Genomic DNA, 19,549 nt, shown 5'->3' on the forward strand with positions numbered 1-19,549 from the left:
CGGGAGCGGAAAGACTTACCTTAGGGGGAAAAAAGGACGGGTATACACTCGCACACACACACATATCCATCCACACATATACAGACACAAGCAGACATATTCAAAGGCAACACAAGTGAAATGCAGAATAAGTTACATACACAATTCAAACATAGCAGCTGGCAACAACTGAACATGATCAAAGCATTTTTTGTCTTTAATGTAATAACAAAGAGGACATTAGCACAAAAATTTGCAAAGGTGCAAAATCTTTTTATGGGTTTGAATGACAAATTGCACAAGCATGAAGAAAATGTATTGTCTGAAAGCATTTTCCATTGTCAAATTTTATCCATGCAATGCAAATATTATGGCAATTTTAAAGACCTGCGGGATACAATTCCATCCAAAAATCAAAGTGTGAATCTTTTGACTGAAGAATTGTGCATGGTTGCATTATGTGATCAAAGTACGTTGAATCAAGTGCCTTTGTTGCACATAGAGGTTCTATGAAGAAAACAGTAAAAAAAACAAAAAAGAATCTTGAAAATGCAAAACAAGAATTTCATTGTCATAAATGTGGGCAGGTAGGCCACTGGACAGCAGAATTTCTGATGAAAAAGGCACGTAATAGCATTCACATCAATCAATCTAAAAAGGATTTTGCATTTTTGTCACAAATTTTTGATGCCTTGGTTGAGAGCTGTGTTGAAGCTGACAGTTGGTACTCTGGTAGGGGTTCCATGAATCACATCATTTCTGAAAAGATTTCAATTGGAAAAAGAGATGTAAGCATGTTGGTGCTTGTACAAGGAACTGTGAAAATTTAAATACAGCTCAATAATGCTATGAAAATGCTTAGTTGAAAAATGTACTTTCTGTTACTGAAGCAAGTTCTCACTTGTTCTCCAGGAGATTTGATCATCAGCACAAACAACACATGAAAAATAGCTTGAAGCAGCTGAACATCAGTGTAGATGGGTGCAAAGAAGAATTATGCAAAGCTTGTTCATTGAGAAAAATACATAATTTGTCATTCAGGGACTTAATGAATTGACCAATAGTTATTGGGGAACAAATCCATGCCAGCATAAAGGGACCTATGCCACTTGTGTGACCTATCCTAGAATATTGCTCAAGTGTGGGGGACCCATACCAGATAGGACTAACTTGGGACCTTAAACATATACAGATAAGGGCAGCATGAATGGATACAGGTTTGTTTAATCAGTGGGATAGAGTCACAGAGATAGTGAAAGAACTGAACTGGCAGACTCTTGAAGACTGACATAAACTATCCTGAGAAAGTCTATTAACAAAGTTACAAGAACCAATTTTACATGATTACTCTAGGTGTGTACTACAACCCCCTACATATTTCTCACATGGAGATTGTGAGGATAAGATCAGAATAATTACTGCATGCACAGAGACATTCAAATGATCACTCTTCTCGCTTTCCGTACATGAATTGAACCAGCAGAAACCCTAATACTTGTAGAATTGTACATACCCTCTGCCTTGCACCTCACAGTGGTTTTTAGAGTACAGACATAGATGTAGATGTAGATGTCTATAGAGTCTCTCAGAAAGCTCAATACTGTGTGTGTTTTAGAGACCTTTTAGCAATGTCTGTAAATTTTCCTTCCTAAAGCAGAAGAGTGAAGTCAATACCACCCTGGAACACTTCTTGAATGAAGCTAAGACAAATGGTCAAGTTAAAAAATCAGTTCAGATGTGACAAAGAAAAAGAGTTTGATGACAAGAAAGTCTCAGTCACTGCATCACTCGGTCACTGCATCATTCCACCCTACACATGACAGCAAAATGTTCTTGCAGAAAGAGGAAACTGCACTATTGTGGATTGTACACATTCATGATAGAATCATTTAGTACAGAACTTAAATTATGTGTTGAACAATGTATAAACTCATCTTTAATTCTTGATTGCAAACCTGAATATTTGCTACTCATAGATGCAGCACCATCACATTCTTGACCTCTGCACCTATCAAGAGGTTAAGACCACATGGTTGTGTACCACCAAAACTGAATAGTCTTCCTAAAATTCATAAGAAGGCCTACCTTTATGGCCAGCAGTAAGCAATAGTGGTGTCCCTGATTTAGCCAAACATCAAGTTTCAGTGCTTAGGCCACTGGTGGGCAAATGTTCACATCATATATGGAACTCAGCTCACTTTATCAATAGACTGGGAGCTCTCTGTTTAAGTAGTTAAGGCTGGTGAGTCAGCTTTCAACCCTAGTGAAGTGACAAAAGAACACTGGGCAGATGCGTGCATTACTGTTACATACCTTTTGAATCACACTGGGGAGTCCTCTACTGAAAACAAACCTCCTTATGAACTGTGATATCTACAGTGAATGAAGAGGACCAAACAAGACCGCAGGAAAAACTGAAACGAGTCAGCAAGCAGATTGATGTGTTTATGGCTATATCATGTGAAATAAATATTACCCCAGTGTTACTAAAGGTGCTAATGAAGCAAGCACAATCATAAATGCTAAGATTTCATCTCTTGATATCTGGAAATAACCTGTAAACAAAGATGTACTTTTTTTGGAGTTATAAACCCCCTCAAAACTTTTAACCAAAATAGGCATTTTCTCAGTACTAGAGTTGGTCAATGGTGGTGAATTTGTGAAAAATATTTTCCTGGTGTAGTCACTGACATTTTGATATGCCAACCTACCTAATGAAACATTGATCTTTTCTTTTGTGACAAAACAATGCTAAATTTAGTTCATGTCTCTTTTCTTGCATCATGCTAATGTACTGTATCCTGCTACTAATGCTTGTGAGTGTGAGTGCTTTAAGTGTAGTGTCACTGTGCATGTGTACATAAATCAACCACCAGCTGTATAAGTGTGGGCTGGCCACTAGAGGCCACCTGCAGGAAGCGAACACAGGTATGGTATCCACCGTGCTGTCTACTGATGACTGCAGAGCAGTGCTGACTCAAGCTCACTATGTGCTTTTAGTTTGTAACATTCACATTAATTGTCCTGCGTATTGCTTATGTTGCACCTTCTGTATGATTCTTTTGCCTCGCTATGTGTGGAGTCATGAGAGGCTTATTTCTGTTATTGTTCAGAGGCTTATGAATGAAGTCATATTTGTTTTACTTGGATCAGTTTTGTCTATTTATTGGTTACTACATAACTGGTGATGCGCTTGGAACAGTTTCCACATTGGCAGTCTTTAAGTGTGGTTTCATCAGGTTTAGTCATTATGGATGCCATGCTACGAGCCCTGATTGAAGAGCTTACTTCAGTAGTGAACACATTGTCAGCTTCCATTAGCTGACAGGGTACTAATCCTGTACTAATCTCTGTATGATGATTCAGCCAAGGATTGGGAAGCTTATGAAGAAAAGCCTCAGACAGCATTTTCTGGCTTTCATGCAAAGCCTTATTCCTATTGTGGATTCCACCTGTGTATCAGTTACTGTGTCAGCTTGCACCTTTACAGGAACTGAACACTCTTACTCTTGATCTCACATGCAATTTATTGTCCAACTACCATCACAAATGAATGCATGTGATAGCGGTGTGAGTTGAATTCTCCTGATGCCATAAGAAACCAAACCACTCATACACGGCCTTGGGAGCCAAACTTCATGGCATTTGTTGTAAGTGTTAGTTCATTACTGATGCCCATAATGATTTTTATGAAGACTCTATGGTGGACATTGTAATCACCTGTTTTTTTTCGGACTAGGAAGTGCAACACGAGGCTTTACTCTGTGAAAACCCCCCTTGGCAAATGTTTTCCAAACAGCACAATCTCTTAAAGATTCTTGGGTTGTGGGTGGCCAAATTGAAGCATGGGGTGATGTGGCAGTACTGTCCACTAGTATGACAGAAACCATGTTAGTGACAGACATCTGTTCTCTAGCAGTCATTTCTTTATGACCAGTAAACCCCCAATTCTGTAAACAATCGAATTTGCACATAAAAACAGCTTCAAACATCTGATTGCTTCACAGATGAGTTAATGTGTTAAATATCTGCCTTTAAGCATGTAAGAAAAAAAACTCTCTACATCTACACAGATCCTCTGCTAGCCACCAAGCGGTGTGTGGCAGAGGGCACTATTCACACCAAAGCCATGTTCCCCCCCCCCCCCCCCCCCCCCCCCCTCTGTTCCACTCGCAGATCACATGAGGGAAAAACGACTGTCTGAACACCTCAGTACAAGCTCTAATTTCACTTAACTTTGAATGGTGATCATTGCGTAATCTGTCAGTTGGTGGTAATAAAATATGCTCCACATCCTTGGCGAACATTGGATTTTGTAATTTAGTGAGCAGCCCCTTCCGCGTAGTCAACCGTCTATCTGCAACTGTGTCTCACTTCAAACTTTCTATGAGATTTGTAATGCTCTCACGATGGCTAAATGTACCAGTCACGAATCCTGCCGCTCTTCTTTGGACCTTCTCAATCTCTTGAATCAGACCCAACTGGTAACGGTCCCATACAGATGAACAATATTCTAAGACTGGATGAACTAAAGTAGTATAAGCAATTTCCTTTGTTGAAGGATTGCATCGCTTCAGGATTCTACCAATAAACCACAATCTAGAGTTTACTTGTGTAATCTGATTGTTCCATTTGAGATCATTTCCAATAGTCACACCCCGATACTTGACGGATGTTACCACTTACAAAGACTGGGCATTTATTTTGTACTTGTACATTAATGGGGATTTTCGCTTTGTTACATGTGGTAGGTTACACTTACTAATATTGAGAGGTAACTGCCAGTCATTATACCACGCATTTGTTTTCTGCAAATCCTCAATGATTTGTTCGCAACTTTTGTGTGATACTACTTTCCTCTAGACTACAGCATCATCAGCAAACAGTCTAATGCCACTATCAATACCATAAAACAGATCATTTACGTAAATCGTAAAAAGCAGCAGACCTATTACGCTGCCCTGGGGCACACCTGTATGTTATGCTTGTTTCTGTTGAAGCCACCCCATTCAGGATGACATACTGCTCTCTGTCTGTTAGAAAACTTTTTATCCAACCGCATATGTCATCGGATAGACAATAAGTACACACTTTTTGGAGCAAGTGACAGTGCGGAACTGAGTCGAACGCCTTTCAAAAGTCGAGGAATATGGCATCAACCTGGGAGCTGGTATCTGGAGCCTGTTGTATATCATGCACAAAGAGGGCAAGCTGTGTCTTACATGACCGCTGTTACCTAAAACAATGCTGGTTTCTGCAGATGAGCTTCTCAGAGTCTAGAAAGGCCATTATGTCTGAACAAAAAATATGTTCCATGATTCTACAACAAATCAATGTCAGTGAAATTGGCCACTAATTATATGTATCTGATTTTTTACCCTTTTTATGATTGCTATGACCTCAGTCTTCTTCCAGTCTGTGGAACTTTCCGCTGTTCCAATGATCTCTGATAGATAATGGATAAGAATTGTGCTATATTTGTGTGTATCTTACGGGAATACCATCTGGGCCAGATGCCTTCCTGGCACATAAGGATCTTAATTGTTTTACAATCCCAGATACACTAATCATTATGTCAGCCATCCCTGCGTTTGTTTGAAAGGGGGAATAGTGCTGCAGTCCTCTATCGTAAATGAGTTTTTGAAAGCTAGGTTTAGAATTTCAGCCTTCTATTTATCATCATCCATTACACTACCCATACTGTCAGCAAGAGAAGGTATTGAATTATTTGTAGCGTTCATAAATTTTTACGTATGAACAAAATTTTTTGGGATTATTTTAAGAATCTGCAGACAAAATATTGCTTTCAAATTTGTTAAAAGAATCTCTCATTGACCTTTTGACAGCTGCTTTCATTTCACATAATTTCTGTTTGTCAGTTTAAAACGACTGTGCAAAATTCTCTGCCTTCTCAGCAACTTCCTAATACGTTTGTTGAACCAAGGTGAATCTTTTCTCTCTCCTGTATTTTTGCTAGGCACATATTTCTCTAGTACATAGTGGACAATACCTTTAAAGTCCGACAGAGATGCCCAATAGCTTTGTGTCCTGTGGTGAATGCTATGAAGATATTCATTAATGACACTCTTATTTTCTTTCCCAAACAAGAAAACCCTACGCTGTTTCTTTGGTTTTTTTTTTTCAACTTCCAATGACTTAGAAGCCACACTGACATTATGGTCGCTAATACCTTCTTCTAGATTAACTTTCTCAGAAAGATCAGGTCTGCTTGTCTTCAAGATATCTAATATGTTCCCATCTCAAGTTGGTTTTATAAAAGGTTGTATGTTGAGAGCACTCCTAGAATAACTTCACACGAGTCTTTGCTTCTGCCCCCCTATGATAAACGTGTAATTTTCTGTCAATGGACACCAGATTAAAGTCTCCACCTATAACTAATGGATAATTTGGATATTTATTTCCCATGTACTCAAGACTTTCCCTGAAATGTTTGTTGCGGATGCTGGTGGTCTATAAAAACATCCTAATACAATGATCACTCCTTGTTTGATTTACAGCTTTATCCAGACTATTTCACAGTCTGACCCAGTATCGATCTCAACTGCATTTAAACAGCTTTTAACTGCAATGAACACACCACCTTCCATAGCATCAATCCTAACCTTCCTTAACATTTTCCAATCCGAGTTAAAATTTCACTGCTATTTATGTCTGGTTTCAACCACCATTTGGTACCTAATACAATGTTGGCACTACTACTGTTTATTTCACAGAGTAACTCGGGGATCTTGTTACAGTTAACTAACATGAGATTTAGTGTATTTAAATCCTTTTGGAATGACTGTTTAAGCGAACTAAGAATTTTTACAGTTAGCACACCCACATCAGTGACATGAGCTGGTAATTTTTCAGACCAATGGTTTGTTTCTTGTGGGGAGGAACCTAATCTAAAAAATCCCCATGTGCATGCCAGAAGTAGTGTGCTACCCATGTAGGTGCTTCCTATGTGTAGTACACACCTGACCTATCGAGGGGAGTCCTACAACCTCCCACCTCATAGCATAGGTCGAGGAATCTACAATCATTTTCATCACAGAGTCGACGTAGCCTCTGGTTAAATTCTCCACTCGGCTCCAAACCAGAGGACCCCAGTCCACCCTGGGTATGATGCTACAAATCATCAGCTTGGCTTTCACTCCTCGAGAGATGGAGGCCACCTTCGCCAATTTAGCCAGCCGTAGAAAGGACTCAAGGATTTCCTCGGAACCCCAATGACTGGCATCGTTGGTGCCGACATGTGAAACAATCTGCAGCTGGCTGCACCCCGCATGCTCGATAGCTGCCAGAAGAGCCTCTTCCACATCCCGGACAAGGCCCCCTGGCAAGCACAATGAGTGAATGTTGGACTTCTTCCCCACCCTTGCCGCTATGTTCCTGAGGGGCTCCATGACCCATCTATCATTGGAGCTCCTAATTACTAACAAACCCCTATCCCCATGTGCCTGTCCAGACCTTGCTGAAGTAGCGACCCCTATCCTGGCAGATGGTGCATTCTGATCTGGCTCAGCCTCTCTCCCCCCCCCCCCCCCCCCCAGAATCAGATACCACACTGAAACTATTTGCAAAGTACACAGGCACGGGATTTGGCAGGAGCCTGTGTCCCCTATGCAGCCTTTGCCTTGAGGCTTGAGACCTCTACGCAGTCCACCACCCGCACTGAGGTGAGAGTACGCTGGCTGGCTCAGTCGCACCTGAAGTCGGCTCGGTGACAGGGAGCTGTGACATCTGCCCCTGCATATCTATTACAGGAGAGGCTAACCCAGGCACCCCATCCCCACTGCACCCCAAGGTAGCACTCTGGAGCCTGTTGACTGTGGCCAACAAAGCTTCCAGCTCCGTTTGGACTGTGGCCAACTCCTTCTGCATCCGCACACAACAGACACAGTCCCTATCCATCTAGCTAATATGTGATTTACTATAAGAAACTTAAGAAAACCTACTGCCGCACAAGATTAACAGCTACACTCTAGTTGGCAGAAAGGACATTCAACAACGAAAAACAATAAAAATGTATGGTAGAAGGTAGATCTGGTGCTTATTTTCCTGCTAGGGGCTATCTAGTGGATACTAAAGAAAGAAACAGTGACCTACAGTAAACTGCTAGGGGCTATCTAGTGAATATTATTAAAGAATTAAGCAGTAACCTATGATAAGCTACACCTACTTTAGGAAAGGTTTGAAATTATGGTTGAAATTTGTTGGAAGTGCTAGGTGCTCTCAGTATGAAACACTGGATGAATATAAACTGGATAATTTGCACTGCATTTTAAGGACAGATGCAGGGCAAAAATGCGAAAAAAATTTGATTTTTTATTGCGTAATTTATTAGAGTGATTAGTTAAGAATAACATCGCAAAGTTTCATAATCGAATTCTGGGTGGAAATACGTTCTAAAGAAGTCTGTTTGGGCGTCTGTGCCTGCCATGCTCCATCTTTCTATGCTGTGATCCATACCTTCTTTACGCTAGAAATTTTTTTGCGCGTTAATTTTTCGTTCACATAATCGAAACGAACTACAGATGAGTCTAGAAGGCTTTGAAAAGATTATCTTTACTCGTTCCTTTGTTTACAATGTAGTTTTTAGGAGACGGAAAACCATTGGGAAGTGTTAACAGCCTGACAGACAAGGAAATTCACACTTTACAAATATATAATGATAAAGCTATTAGGGGTAACTTATATAGTGCGAGAAAAATGCAGCAAGCTGTGTGGGCAATATTCTTCCACAAATGTTCCGCAGATGATAACCCTCAAAATTCCCTTTGTGGCATGTCGTGATGCAGATATCTTCAGGCAGAAGCCAGAGGAAAGCCATACACCCACAAACATGGTTCACCACTTGCTGTTTTAGTTGTTATAAAACCAACTTTTACGTACCTAGGCAATCCTGAACTGCTGAAAAAATGCGTACATGGGAGAACACAAAATATGAATGAGAGCTACAATCACATCAAGCATTAAGATGGCGCCGTGTGGTAAAGTCGTAAGTGAAAACTGCACCAGTAAAAACGAACTTAAAAGTGCAAACAACTGCAAGTTTACAATTTAGTAGGGAGTTTTTTTTAGAAAAAATGGTTTTGGAGGATCATGCATTCTAGTAGAAGAATGACTAAGCTTTGAAGTCAGGCAAACTTTTAATTGCTTGAATGAGGAACTATTATTTGAAAGCTGCTGCATTGAACTTTTGGGATAGGGCACATTAATTATTAGTATATATCATATCCCTGACTATTCCACTACATGTGCATTTTTAGACAAATTTGAAACCTTGTTGTAGGCCTATAGGTTGCAGGTAGAAAAGTTATGTGAAAAGGTCGTAACTTCTGCTGACTTCAACATAAATGTAAGAGCTGATAACAGGTTTTCTGTTTCTCTGAAGGACATGTTATCTACAGCCAGCCGGAGTGGTCGAGCGGTTCTAGGCGCTTCAGTCTGGAACCGCTCGACCGCTTCGGTCGCAGGTTCGAATCCTGCCTCGTGCATGGATGTGTGTGATGTCCTTAGGTAAGTTAGGTTTAAGTAGTTCTAAGTTCTAGGGGACTGATGACCTCAGATGTTTAGTCCCATAGTGCTCAGAGCCATTTGTTATCTACAAATGGCTTAACATTAAACTTTAGTGAGTACACTAGAATAACAGCATCTTCTGCAACATTTATAGATAATATAGTGAGCAGCATCATCTATGGTGCTACAGAAAAATTCATCTTAGAATTTGGTATATCTGACCATTCTTCCCTTTTTATCTCATTGCCAAATTTAGATAAACCTGTAACAGTGAAACGAGTCAGGAAGTTCAGCCAACACAATGTGAATATGTTTGTCTCAAGACTAAATGAAACATCCTGGTCTTTCAGCAAGCAGCACTGAGTAAACACAAACTACAATGCTTTTGTATCAGAATTCATGGGTGTTTTCAATAAATGCTTCCCCTTCATAACAGCACGAGACAAAAACTGTAAAAAGAACTCATGGATAACTGAAGGCATCAGGATCTCTTGTATTAGAGAGAGGAAACTGCACATGCAATCAAAGATGCAGAGTTTGTCAGCTATGTAAACAAATACTAAAGAATATTTGGTAAAGTAGTTAACAGGCAAAACAAATGGCAAACAGTAAATACATGTCAGATGCCACAAATAAATCAAAAGCTGTATGGCAAATTGTAAGGAGTGAAATAGGTGCAGTAAAAACAAAAAGGTTTAATTATAAATTAGAAATAGATGGGGAAATGATTACAAACGCTAGTCATATTTGCGAAGAATTCAACAAGTATTTTATAAATTCTAACAAATTGAGAAACTCCCCCCTCTACACATAAGTCCCAATATAATGCAGCACAGATCAGTAGAATTCAAATTCACTCACGTATCCTGCTATGAGGTGGCTAACATTATAAAATCCCTAAACAAATCTCAAATCTGTAGGTTAGGATGAAGTCCCAACAAAAATAATAAAGGCAGGATGTGATAATATTGCACCCCAACTCTGTCACATAAGAAATCAGGGCTGCTTTCTGGATAGGCTGAAGTGTGTAGAAATTTGACCTATCCACAAAAAGGACAGACAATAGGAAATAGGAAATTTTCGCCCAGTGTCAATACTATCAATTATTTCTAAAATATTTGAGCAAGTAGTGTGTAACCAACTAGAAAAATATAACAAAGAACATGTCATTATTCTTAATAATTAGTATGGATTTATGAAGGGCAGAAGCACTGTGCATGCTATTAATGAACTAATCATTAAAATAAGCAAATGCCTCGATAACAAGGAGAGTGTATCCAGTATCATCTGTGACCTTAGTAACGCATTTGATATGGTAAACCATAAGCAGCTGCTCCTCATATTAGCTTCTTATGGCTTCCATGAAAAATCTTTAAATTGGTTCAAGTTGTATCTCAAAAGTAGGAAGCAGAGAGTAGTTATACAACATAAGGGCGAGAAAGCTTGCTCTAGTTGGAAGGAAATAGAAGCACACTAGCGGAAAGGAAATACAAGCAGGTGTACCCCAAGGGTCCAAACTATGCCCATTATTGTTTCTATATTATATAAATGACAGGCTAGGTAAGGTAACTTTGATATCATTCTGTATGCAGATGACTCAACAGCAGTAGTTCGCTGTAAAAACACTGAAGAATTAGCACAGAAAACAAAACAGATTCTTCAAGAACTAGAAAATTGGATAAATAATAATGCTATGAAACTAAACTTAACAAAAACACAAATTATACACTTCAGGATCAAACAAACTGTTGAATATGTAACACAGTTAAGTTATGAAGGCAGAGAACTGCTAACTGCAGAATCTGTCAAATTTCTGGGAATGACCATAAATAAAAACTTGTCATGCACCGATTATATGGATTGCTTACTGAAGCAGTTAAATAGTTTTGTTTACGCAATGAAGGTTCTGAATAAAGTAACTGTCTTAGCTGTTAGGAAAATTGTGTATCATGCCTATTTTATATCAGTTGTAAGATATGGCTTAATTTTTTGGGGAGTTGAAAAAAGAAGCTAGCTTTATTTGCAAGCCTTGACTTACTGACAATTCCTTCCACGTTGACATTTGAAACACTTCTCTTTGAATTAAAAAAACATCTTTTTGAGGGAAATTCGTTTACACATTCTTATGAAACAAGGCACTAAGAAAATTACATGTTACCCTGTCACAGACTAACATTATTTGAAAGTTCAAAGTTGAAAGACTGCAAGCTAGAATCCACCTGTCCAAACATTTAAAAACATTTAAAAAGCAAATGCTACTACAGTGTGGATGACTTTATAAATGAGGAAGATAAGTAGGAGATATTACATCTGTTTTGTTTTCCTGTTTTTTCTACATTATGTTGTATGTGTATGTTTATGTTCCCTTTTAATGGAGGTATATGTTCTTTTTATATCTGTCCATACTTATAAACTATGTATCATGTGAACTATGTATATAAATATCTAGATGTAAACATATATACTACTTTCATGAAAGTATTTGGTCTTTGAAGTATGTCCATATTTATAAACTACAGAAACAAACATGAAAAACACTTTAAAGGAATGATTTCAAACCACTGTGGAAATTTTAAGAAAAATGAAGAAATCTAACATGTAATTATCTTTTAATGTTGTAATGTGGTTCTGAGAGCATCCATATGCAGCATTTTAATGTAACTTGTTTTAGGTATACTTAGGTAGGCATAGAATTATTCATTGACGAGTCACCAATGTTTCAATAAAATGATTCTATATGACATGTCATGTGACAATAAAGATTCTGTTCTATTCTATTCCATTACATTATATGGATTTGTGCCCTCAATTGTTGTGAAAATAGCTGCATGAGATGCCTGTAGTGTTCAGTAGCAGTAATGTACGTAGGATTAAGAGCCCACAGAGACTAGGCTTCCATCCATGTGCATCAGACAGAAGATACTCAGAAGCATTGATAAAGCATGACTGAACAAAGCTCAGGAAACAGAAGAAAAAATGCAATAGTTGGCCAGGCAAAGGAGGCAGGGGAAGAGATTACTCCAGGAAGACGAGGAAGAGAATAAAGATTATGAATGTGGGCTGCATTAGTCACTAGAAGTACAACACGATTGTAAGAAACTGAAATAAAAATGTTAAATGAGAATAGCTGTAAACTGACATTTTTGAGCTATAATGTATCTTTTCTCAGGAACTATAAAAGCTAACATCCTGAAATTTGGCATAGTTATTAAGAATTACTTATTGAATAATCCTATGCAGCCCTCTTCCATTATAATTTCTCTGACAAAAGTTCTCCTTAAAAACTTGAGGAAAAGAGAACAGTCCCGGGTAACACATAACTGAAAAATTACTTTCAAAGCAACTATGTCCTTAAACAAAAATCTGTTCCACACTTTTTATCAGCTTCTTATGAAAATGTGAAACCGTGAAATTCCAGTTTTATTGCCTGCTTAGTTTACAAGAGAAGGTATATTATAGAAACAATGGTAATTAAAAATTCAAATCATTGTAAAATGTATGTTGATGCACATTTTCAGACAAAAACTGCACACGATATCAAGTATTATGTTATACTTAATAGACTCAAGTTCTACTATTTTAGTTGTAATAATATTTTTGTAGATATGTATGTTTAAGTAAAAGAAAGCATTTTTGCCCTATGTCTGTCCTTATTAAAAGGCTAGTTTTTCATGCATCTAAATGTTTGTGACGTCACATCTCCTGAACTATGTCTTAGAGTCATATAATTTTAGAGGTAAATTCTGTTGACACATGTAGATAACATCTACAAAGTGCATTGCTAGCAGAGTTAGTAGTAAAGAAGTAACAAATTAAAACTTCACACTTGATGCTGTGGCTTAACTGTGTGAACAGCGGAAATATATTAAGCGATAATCATTTTCCTTACATCATTTTACCAGTGGGAGGGGAGACCGGAGTGGGTGTTGTCGAGAAAAAGTTACTCAACAGTTCGAGATTATATGTAAAGTACTCTCATTCTCAAATACTGGAAAAATTAAGTCCAGCCATTTGTGCGCCATCAGCTACTTCACCTCAAGACAAACCCCATGGTTTCTAAATGTAGTATGACCCTTATTGTATTAAAGTTTCAAACTTAATAATGTACCTCTTCATGAGCAGATTATGACAGCATTTTAAATTTTTGTCTTCAGTCAGTAATTATGTGAAATATTCCAAATCAAAATTTTGTTGCCCCTGGAAGCTGTTATGTAGACAACCTGCAAGTCGCCTGGGTACTGCGCTCTGGGATACTCTTCTGGTAATACAGTAGCTATTACTTGGATGAAATGAAGTGTGGAAATGAAAGTGAGGCAACAGCAGTAATGCCCAGAGAGACAGGCTTCTTCATGTCAGCAGAAACACAATGGGTACGAGAACTAACGTAGAGCTTGCACAAAATGAGTCTGCCCATATCTGCGCAGACAACGCAGAAGGGGAGGGGACACAGAGCGTGATTGGGGCTGTGGGCTCAGCGACTACCACACGGTTGGGGATGCACAGTTGTGCTTCTAAAGTCAATGCACAAGCACAAATCTCACATGACGTATAAGATACAGCTGTCAAGTCTGCAAATAATCGTGTTAATAGGTTGTTTCAGTATAACCAGTAACTCGACATATATACAGACGTTCAAAGATGAACAAAAAAGAGGGGTTGCATAATGAAAGGATGATTCAAAGCAAAACAAGATGACCATATGCTGCCAGAAAGATGTCTCATAAAACAAAAAAGGAGTGAAAACTGTAGCATAGGAGATGACATCACATACTACGGTATTGAACTGTAAAATCAAGAACAGGGGTCATGTGGAAATTATGTGTCAGTCGCCTGACAACCTACTTGGCAGTATCACCTACAAATACTTTTTTTCTCCTTCCTCTACACCTTCTGGAGCGATTAAAGCCTTGGGAATGAGTCTTCCTACATTACCTTGTCTGCCCTCTGCTAGAGTACTGCTGTGCTGCATGGAAATCTTACACATTGGATTGACAGAGGACATCAAAAAAATTCAAAGAAAAGCAGTTTGTTGTATACATGCTAAGATAGAAAAAAAGCGGCACACGAAGAAGGAATTATGCAAATGGGACGGAAATCGGTAGATGTGGTGTACACATCCAGACAAAGATTACAATTTCAGGAAAACTTGATGATTTACTCCGGACAAGGAGCTTCACAAATTGAGCAGGTCCCTAACACTTTGGCCCACCTCTTGCCCTAATGCAAGCAGTTATTTGACTTGGTACTGACTGATAGAGTTGCTGGATGTCCTCCCAAGAGATATCATGCCAAATTCTATCCTATGGGTGCATGAGATCGTCAAAATCCTGGGATGGTTTAAGGGTCCTGCCCATAATACACCAAACACTCTCAATTGGGAAGAGATCCAGGGACCTTGCTGGCCAAATTATGGTTTGGCAAGCACTGAGACAAGCAGTAGCAACTATCGCTGTGCGTGGGCGAGCATTATCTTGCTGAAATGTCAGCTCCAGATGGCTTGCCATGAAGGGCAGCAAAACAGGGTACAGAATAAACGCATTCTAAATAAAACAAACATTACTAACTTTCTACATCTTTATTCTTCGTGTTTACATATTTCCAGCCTCTGCTGCTAGAGGGCTCTGAACGGTGTGTTATGTAACTCTACCAGTGTGTGAGAAGCAGTGAGCTGTAATTGAGTTTCAAATTCACAGAGTTCATCCACTCAGGAGCACTCTCTCCTTAAGCACGACAATGCCAGAATACACATAAGCACTGTGACATCTGCAACAATCTGATGACCTGGGTTCACTGTCATCAATCATTCTCCATGAAATCCCAATTTGGCTCCATCCAATTTTTGTCTGTTTCCAACTTAAAAAACACCTTCGTGGCCTTTAATTTTATAGTGATGAAGTGGTGCAAGGAGATGTGAGACTGCAGCTCTGTCAACAAAGTTCAGCATTCTACAGCGATGGCACAAACAAACAGGTCTCTTATTGGGATAAATGTGTTCATCATCAGGGTGACTATGTTGGGAAATAAGCATATGGGTGTGAAGAATAAAGCTGTAGAATATTAACAATGTTTGTTTTATTTAAAGGGCTTTAACATTAAAAATTTGGAGGGAATGCTTTTCTGTGCAGCCTCATATATATTGGCTGGTGAATATATAAAACTACTTAAATCAGCGTGTCATTTATAACATTCATTATCACGTTATCGCAGTAATTTTCACAGTTAATTTGGGCATGTTTCAGACAGCCATCTTTGCAGTTTGTTTGCCCGTATTACCTGGTATGTTTATAAAATCTAATTAACTTATTTCTGAGAGACAGCACTCCTATAAAAGGTGCCTCAGATTTTTTGGGTCAAATCGAACCAAGTGATAATGGCTCCACAACTGATTATAGTGAGAAAGAGAACCAATGGTTGGAAATGCACGCCTATCATGTTATGAACATACACAGGATATACCATATTTCAACAACATAATCCACAGAAATTGTTTGAAGTGACGACTATCTGTCTCACTGCATGTATGGCAACAGCACATGAAGTTCTGCTGTACTCTCTCAAATATCCCTGGTTTCTGTTGTATCAGGAGACAGGTAACTAGGACCCTAGCAAGCAAGTCTTCATCTGCTTCTATGGGGGTTTCATACACCCATGTCTTGACATAACCCCAGAGGAAAAGTCCATAGGTGTAAGATCCAACGATCGTTGTGTTGAAATTGCATCCTTTCTTGGACAACAAGCTGTACACCCTTCAAGAACTGTGGCAGTACATATCTCAGGAACACTATGTAATGTGGACCAGGCGAATGAGGAGACCTATTAGGTGATCCTGGTCAATGTCCACCCATAAGTTGATAGAGCATTGTTGCTGCTGGTTCCTGATATGGGTGGTGTGTGGATTGTTCCCATTCCGGATATAGCTGTTGCAGCTGTTGAAAACACCATCACAGGTGAATAAGGCCTCATCTGAGAACAATACATACTGTATGAACTTTGGTACTACAGCACTGTGGCGGATAATCCATTGACAGAAGTGAATGGGGGGATCAAAATCCGTTGGTCCCAGTGCTTCCACACATTCTTTACTATACGGGTGTAATACATGTTCCACCAGCATTCTCCACACTGTATCCTTCAAAGTGCACATTTCACAGGCAAGTTGATTGGTGCCTTTTGCTGGATGGTTGCTTACATGATCCAGCACAATCTCTTCTAAATGTTCAGATACGTTACTGGTGGGAACCTCGGCCAACTGTCTGTGGCATGAACGATGCCATCTCTTGTAAGTTGATACCTGAAGAGGTAAAGTTCTTCCAATCAGGATGTCGCCTGTTGAGAAAGCAATGTTTGTACATTCGTGTTGCGTTACAGGTACTACACTGTACTGCACCACACATTAAATTCGTGTCTGTCAACTCTTGCGGTGAGAACCATTCCATCTTTGACTATGCATCATGCACTGTACACAGAACATACCTCACTATGGACACATCACAAGCTGTCTGATGCAATGAACAACTGACACCAGGGATAGTGTTGTGCATATGGTACAGGTTAACCTGTACATTCGTCAAGCTGTTTATCACCCACTGCCTCTTCCAGTGTACAACAGACACCCAGGCTCTTTGCAAGAGTGCGGCAAAACTGCAAGCACCGTTGCAATACATGCATTGATACTATAGGCCATCGCTTTGAACAATTACAATGAGCTGTATTGTTGTTATGTAGTCTACACTGTGTATGTCCATAACAACATAAATACGCACTTCCGATCATTGGTTCCCTGTCCCAATATATTCGGTTGTGGACCCACTACCACGTGTTTCAATTTGACCCATGAGGTTTGAGATGCTCTGTATGAATAAATAATGAACATTAATAAAACCGACAAAGTGCAAGACGGATTCCTGACTAGAAATGAAGGAAAAAAGATCCTATGAACATTTGTCCAGAAATGCATCGTTACCACAGTAGATGGCACGATGAGTGAAAGTTCCTTGACGTTGTGCCACGTGTTCCTTGTGTGTTGCAAGTGGTGTGTTGGACACAGCTTACTGTGAGCAGCAGAATAGTCTGGTATTCATGTCAAGCACAAACTGTGTACAGCCAAGCAAATGGAAATGGTCGACAGGCGGTGTGGCTATACCAAAACAAGTACCCTCACACACACCAACCACATCACACAACATTTCATTCTCTTTTCGGGCATTTGTTTGATCGTGGGTACTTTCAGGTGGTGGACTGTAAGTACAGCAGATCTGATGGACTGTGCTGCCTCTCAACTGTTTCCATCTGCTTGGTCGTATACAAACACCGTGCCGGCTTGTTTCTGAATACTGAACCATTCTCCAGCTTACAGTATACTACTCGTATCACACAGCCTGCAACACACAAGGAACACACGGCACATGGTCAGACGAACTGTCATCCGTCAGCACCATCTCCTGTGGCAACAATGCATTTCTGGACACTTGATCACAGGACCTTTTTTCCCCCATTTCCACTCAGGAATCCGTCCCTGCAGCTTGTCACTCCAGTTTGTTTTTGCGCCCCCTCTGTGCATGCGCTCTCGGCAGTTGTCTGTCTCGCCACCGACTCTGTACGGCCCCGAGTGCAATCTACACAACATGTAGAACAGAACAGCACTGACCTTCTGCGCGCGCTGGCGCTCCTGCTCGCGGGCGAGCGCCTCCCTCTGGGCCTTGCGGCGCAGGTACTGGTCGTGGCGCGCGCGCCGCTCGGCCTCCTGCCGGCTGCGCTGCTCCTCGGCCTCGCGCTGCGCGCGTTTGCTGGCGGCGTCCTCGGCGCGCGCGCGCGCCACCTGCGCGTCCTTGCGGCGCTGCAGCTCGTGCACGCGGCGCTGGCGCTCGGCGGCCTGGCGCTCGCGCTCCGCCAGCGCGGCCTGCTCGGCGCGCCTGCGCACCGCCTCCTGCTGCTCCCGCTGGCGCGCCGCCTGCTCGCGGCGGCGCTGCTGTAGCTGCTGCTGGCGCCGCTGCCGCTCCGCCTCCTCCTGCTGGCGCCGCAGCTGCTCCGCGTGCTGCTTCGCCAACTCTTGTTGCTTCTTTCTCAACTCTTCACGGTGTTTACGTTCCAGCCAAGCAGTCAAATTTTTCGCCTCCAACGGTTCTTCATACGTCTTCACTTTACCTGTAAAACTACTGCTACTCACTCCTCAATTTTCCAAAAATTATTAGTCTGTTATTATTGTCGTTATTGTAGAAGTCGAACAGCTAAGACAGCTGACCATACGATGTAAGCTTATATGGCCAGTATTAACTTTACTTAAAATGACACTCCTGCTCATTTTTGTTATAATACTCTGTGCCATCTGTGCTCCAAACGGTCAGAAGCAAAACAACTGAATAAGATATTGGATGAGTGTGAATAGGAGCGTTTGTATTGATTTATAACATAGTTTTTACAATGGGGAGTATAGTTTGTGCCATAAAAAACGACGCTAACTAAAAAAATACACTTAATTTGTCTTTCTTTAGTTTCCTAAGGATAGTTTGTTTACGATTCTCTTGTGATTTACAGATATTTATTTAAGAATGGCCTTTTCTTTTAAGAAGAAGAAGAACTTCACATACCTACTAAACAACATAAAGTTTTGTGTACTACACTTCGAGTCACATTAGTGAATGTGGAACGCAGGAAACTTCTATGGAGTGCAATAGGCCTGTGGCATGCCAAACGAGCCACCACGACTTTAACTGAAAGGAAAACCACACAGACATGATAATAAAACTTCAAAAGAAATAAAACTTTTGTCCAACAAACAGAACTCCACTATTGTTGCTACAGCTGAGCCACAAACGGCGAGAATCTTCAACATTTTTGCTTTTGAGGCGAAAATAGTTACGTTTAAAGAAATATTTGTGCATTGGAAAGTTGGGCCTAGTGTAATAATGTGCAACTTATTAGTCTCCACACAAAACTGTTAGGTGTTGAGGAAAGCACCTAATGCGATTAGTGCAGGCAACAAAAATAAGTTCTCGTGAATGAAATATGTGTTTATATTCTCTTGATTTTAGCGGTACACGTTGTG

At 40.2% G+C, this 19,549-nt stretch overlaps 1 protein-coding gene across 1 annotated transcript in view; it reads right to left on the reverse strand.

Moving 5' to 3' along the window:
* The window catches only part of LOC126199584 (uncharacterized), a 168,680-nt gene that overhangs the window by 39,291 nt on the left and 109,840 nt on the right, over window positions 1-19,549 (reverse strand). The window contains exon 3 of the mRNA XM_049936509.1: window positions 18,152-18,442. Coding sequence (XP_049792466.1) covers window positions 18,152-18,442 — 291 coding nt within the window. The remainder of the gene's footprint in view (window positions 1-18,151; window positions 18,443-19,549) is intronic.

This window comes from Schistocerca nitens, chromosome 8 (genome assembly GCF_023898315.1).
Source record: "Schistocerca nitens isolate TAMUIC-IGC-003100 chromosome 8, iqSchNite1.1, whole genome shotgun sequence".
Lineage (NCBI taxonomy): Eukaryota > Metazoa > Arthropoda > Insecta > Orthoptera > Acrididae > Schistocerca > Schistocerca nitens.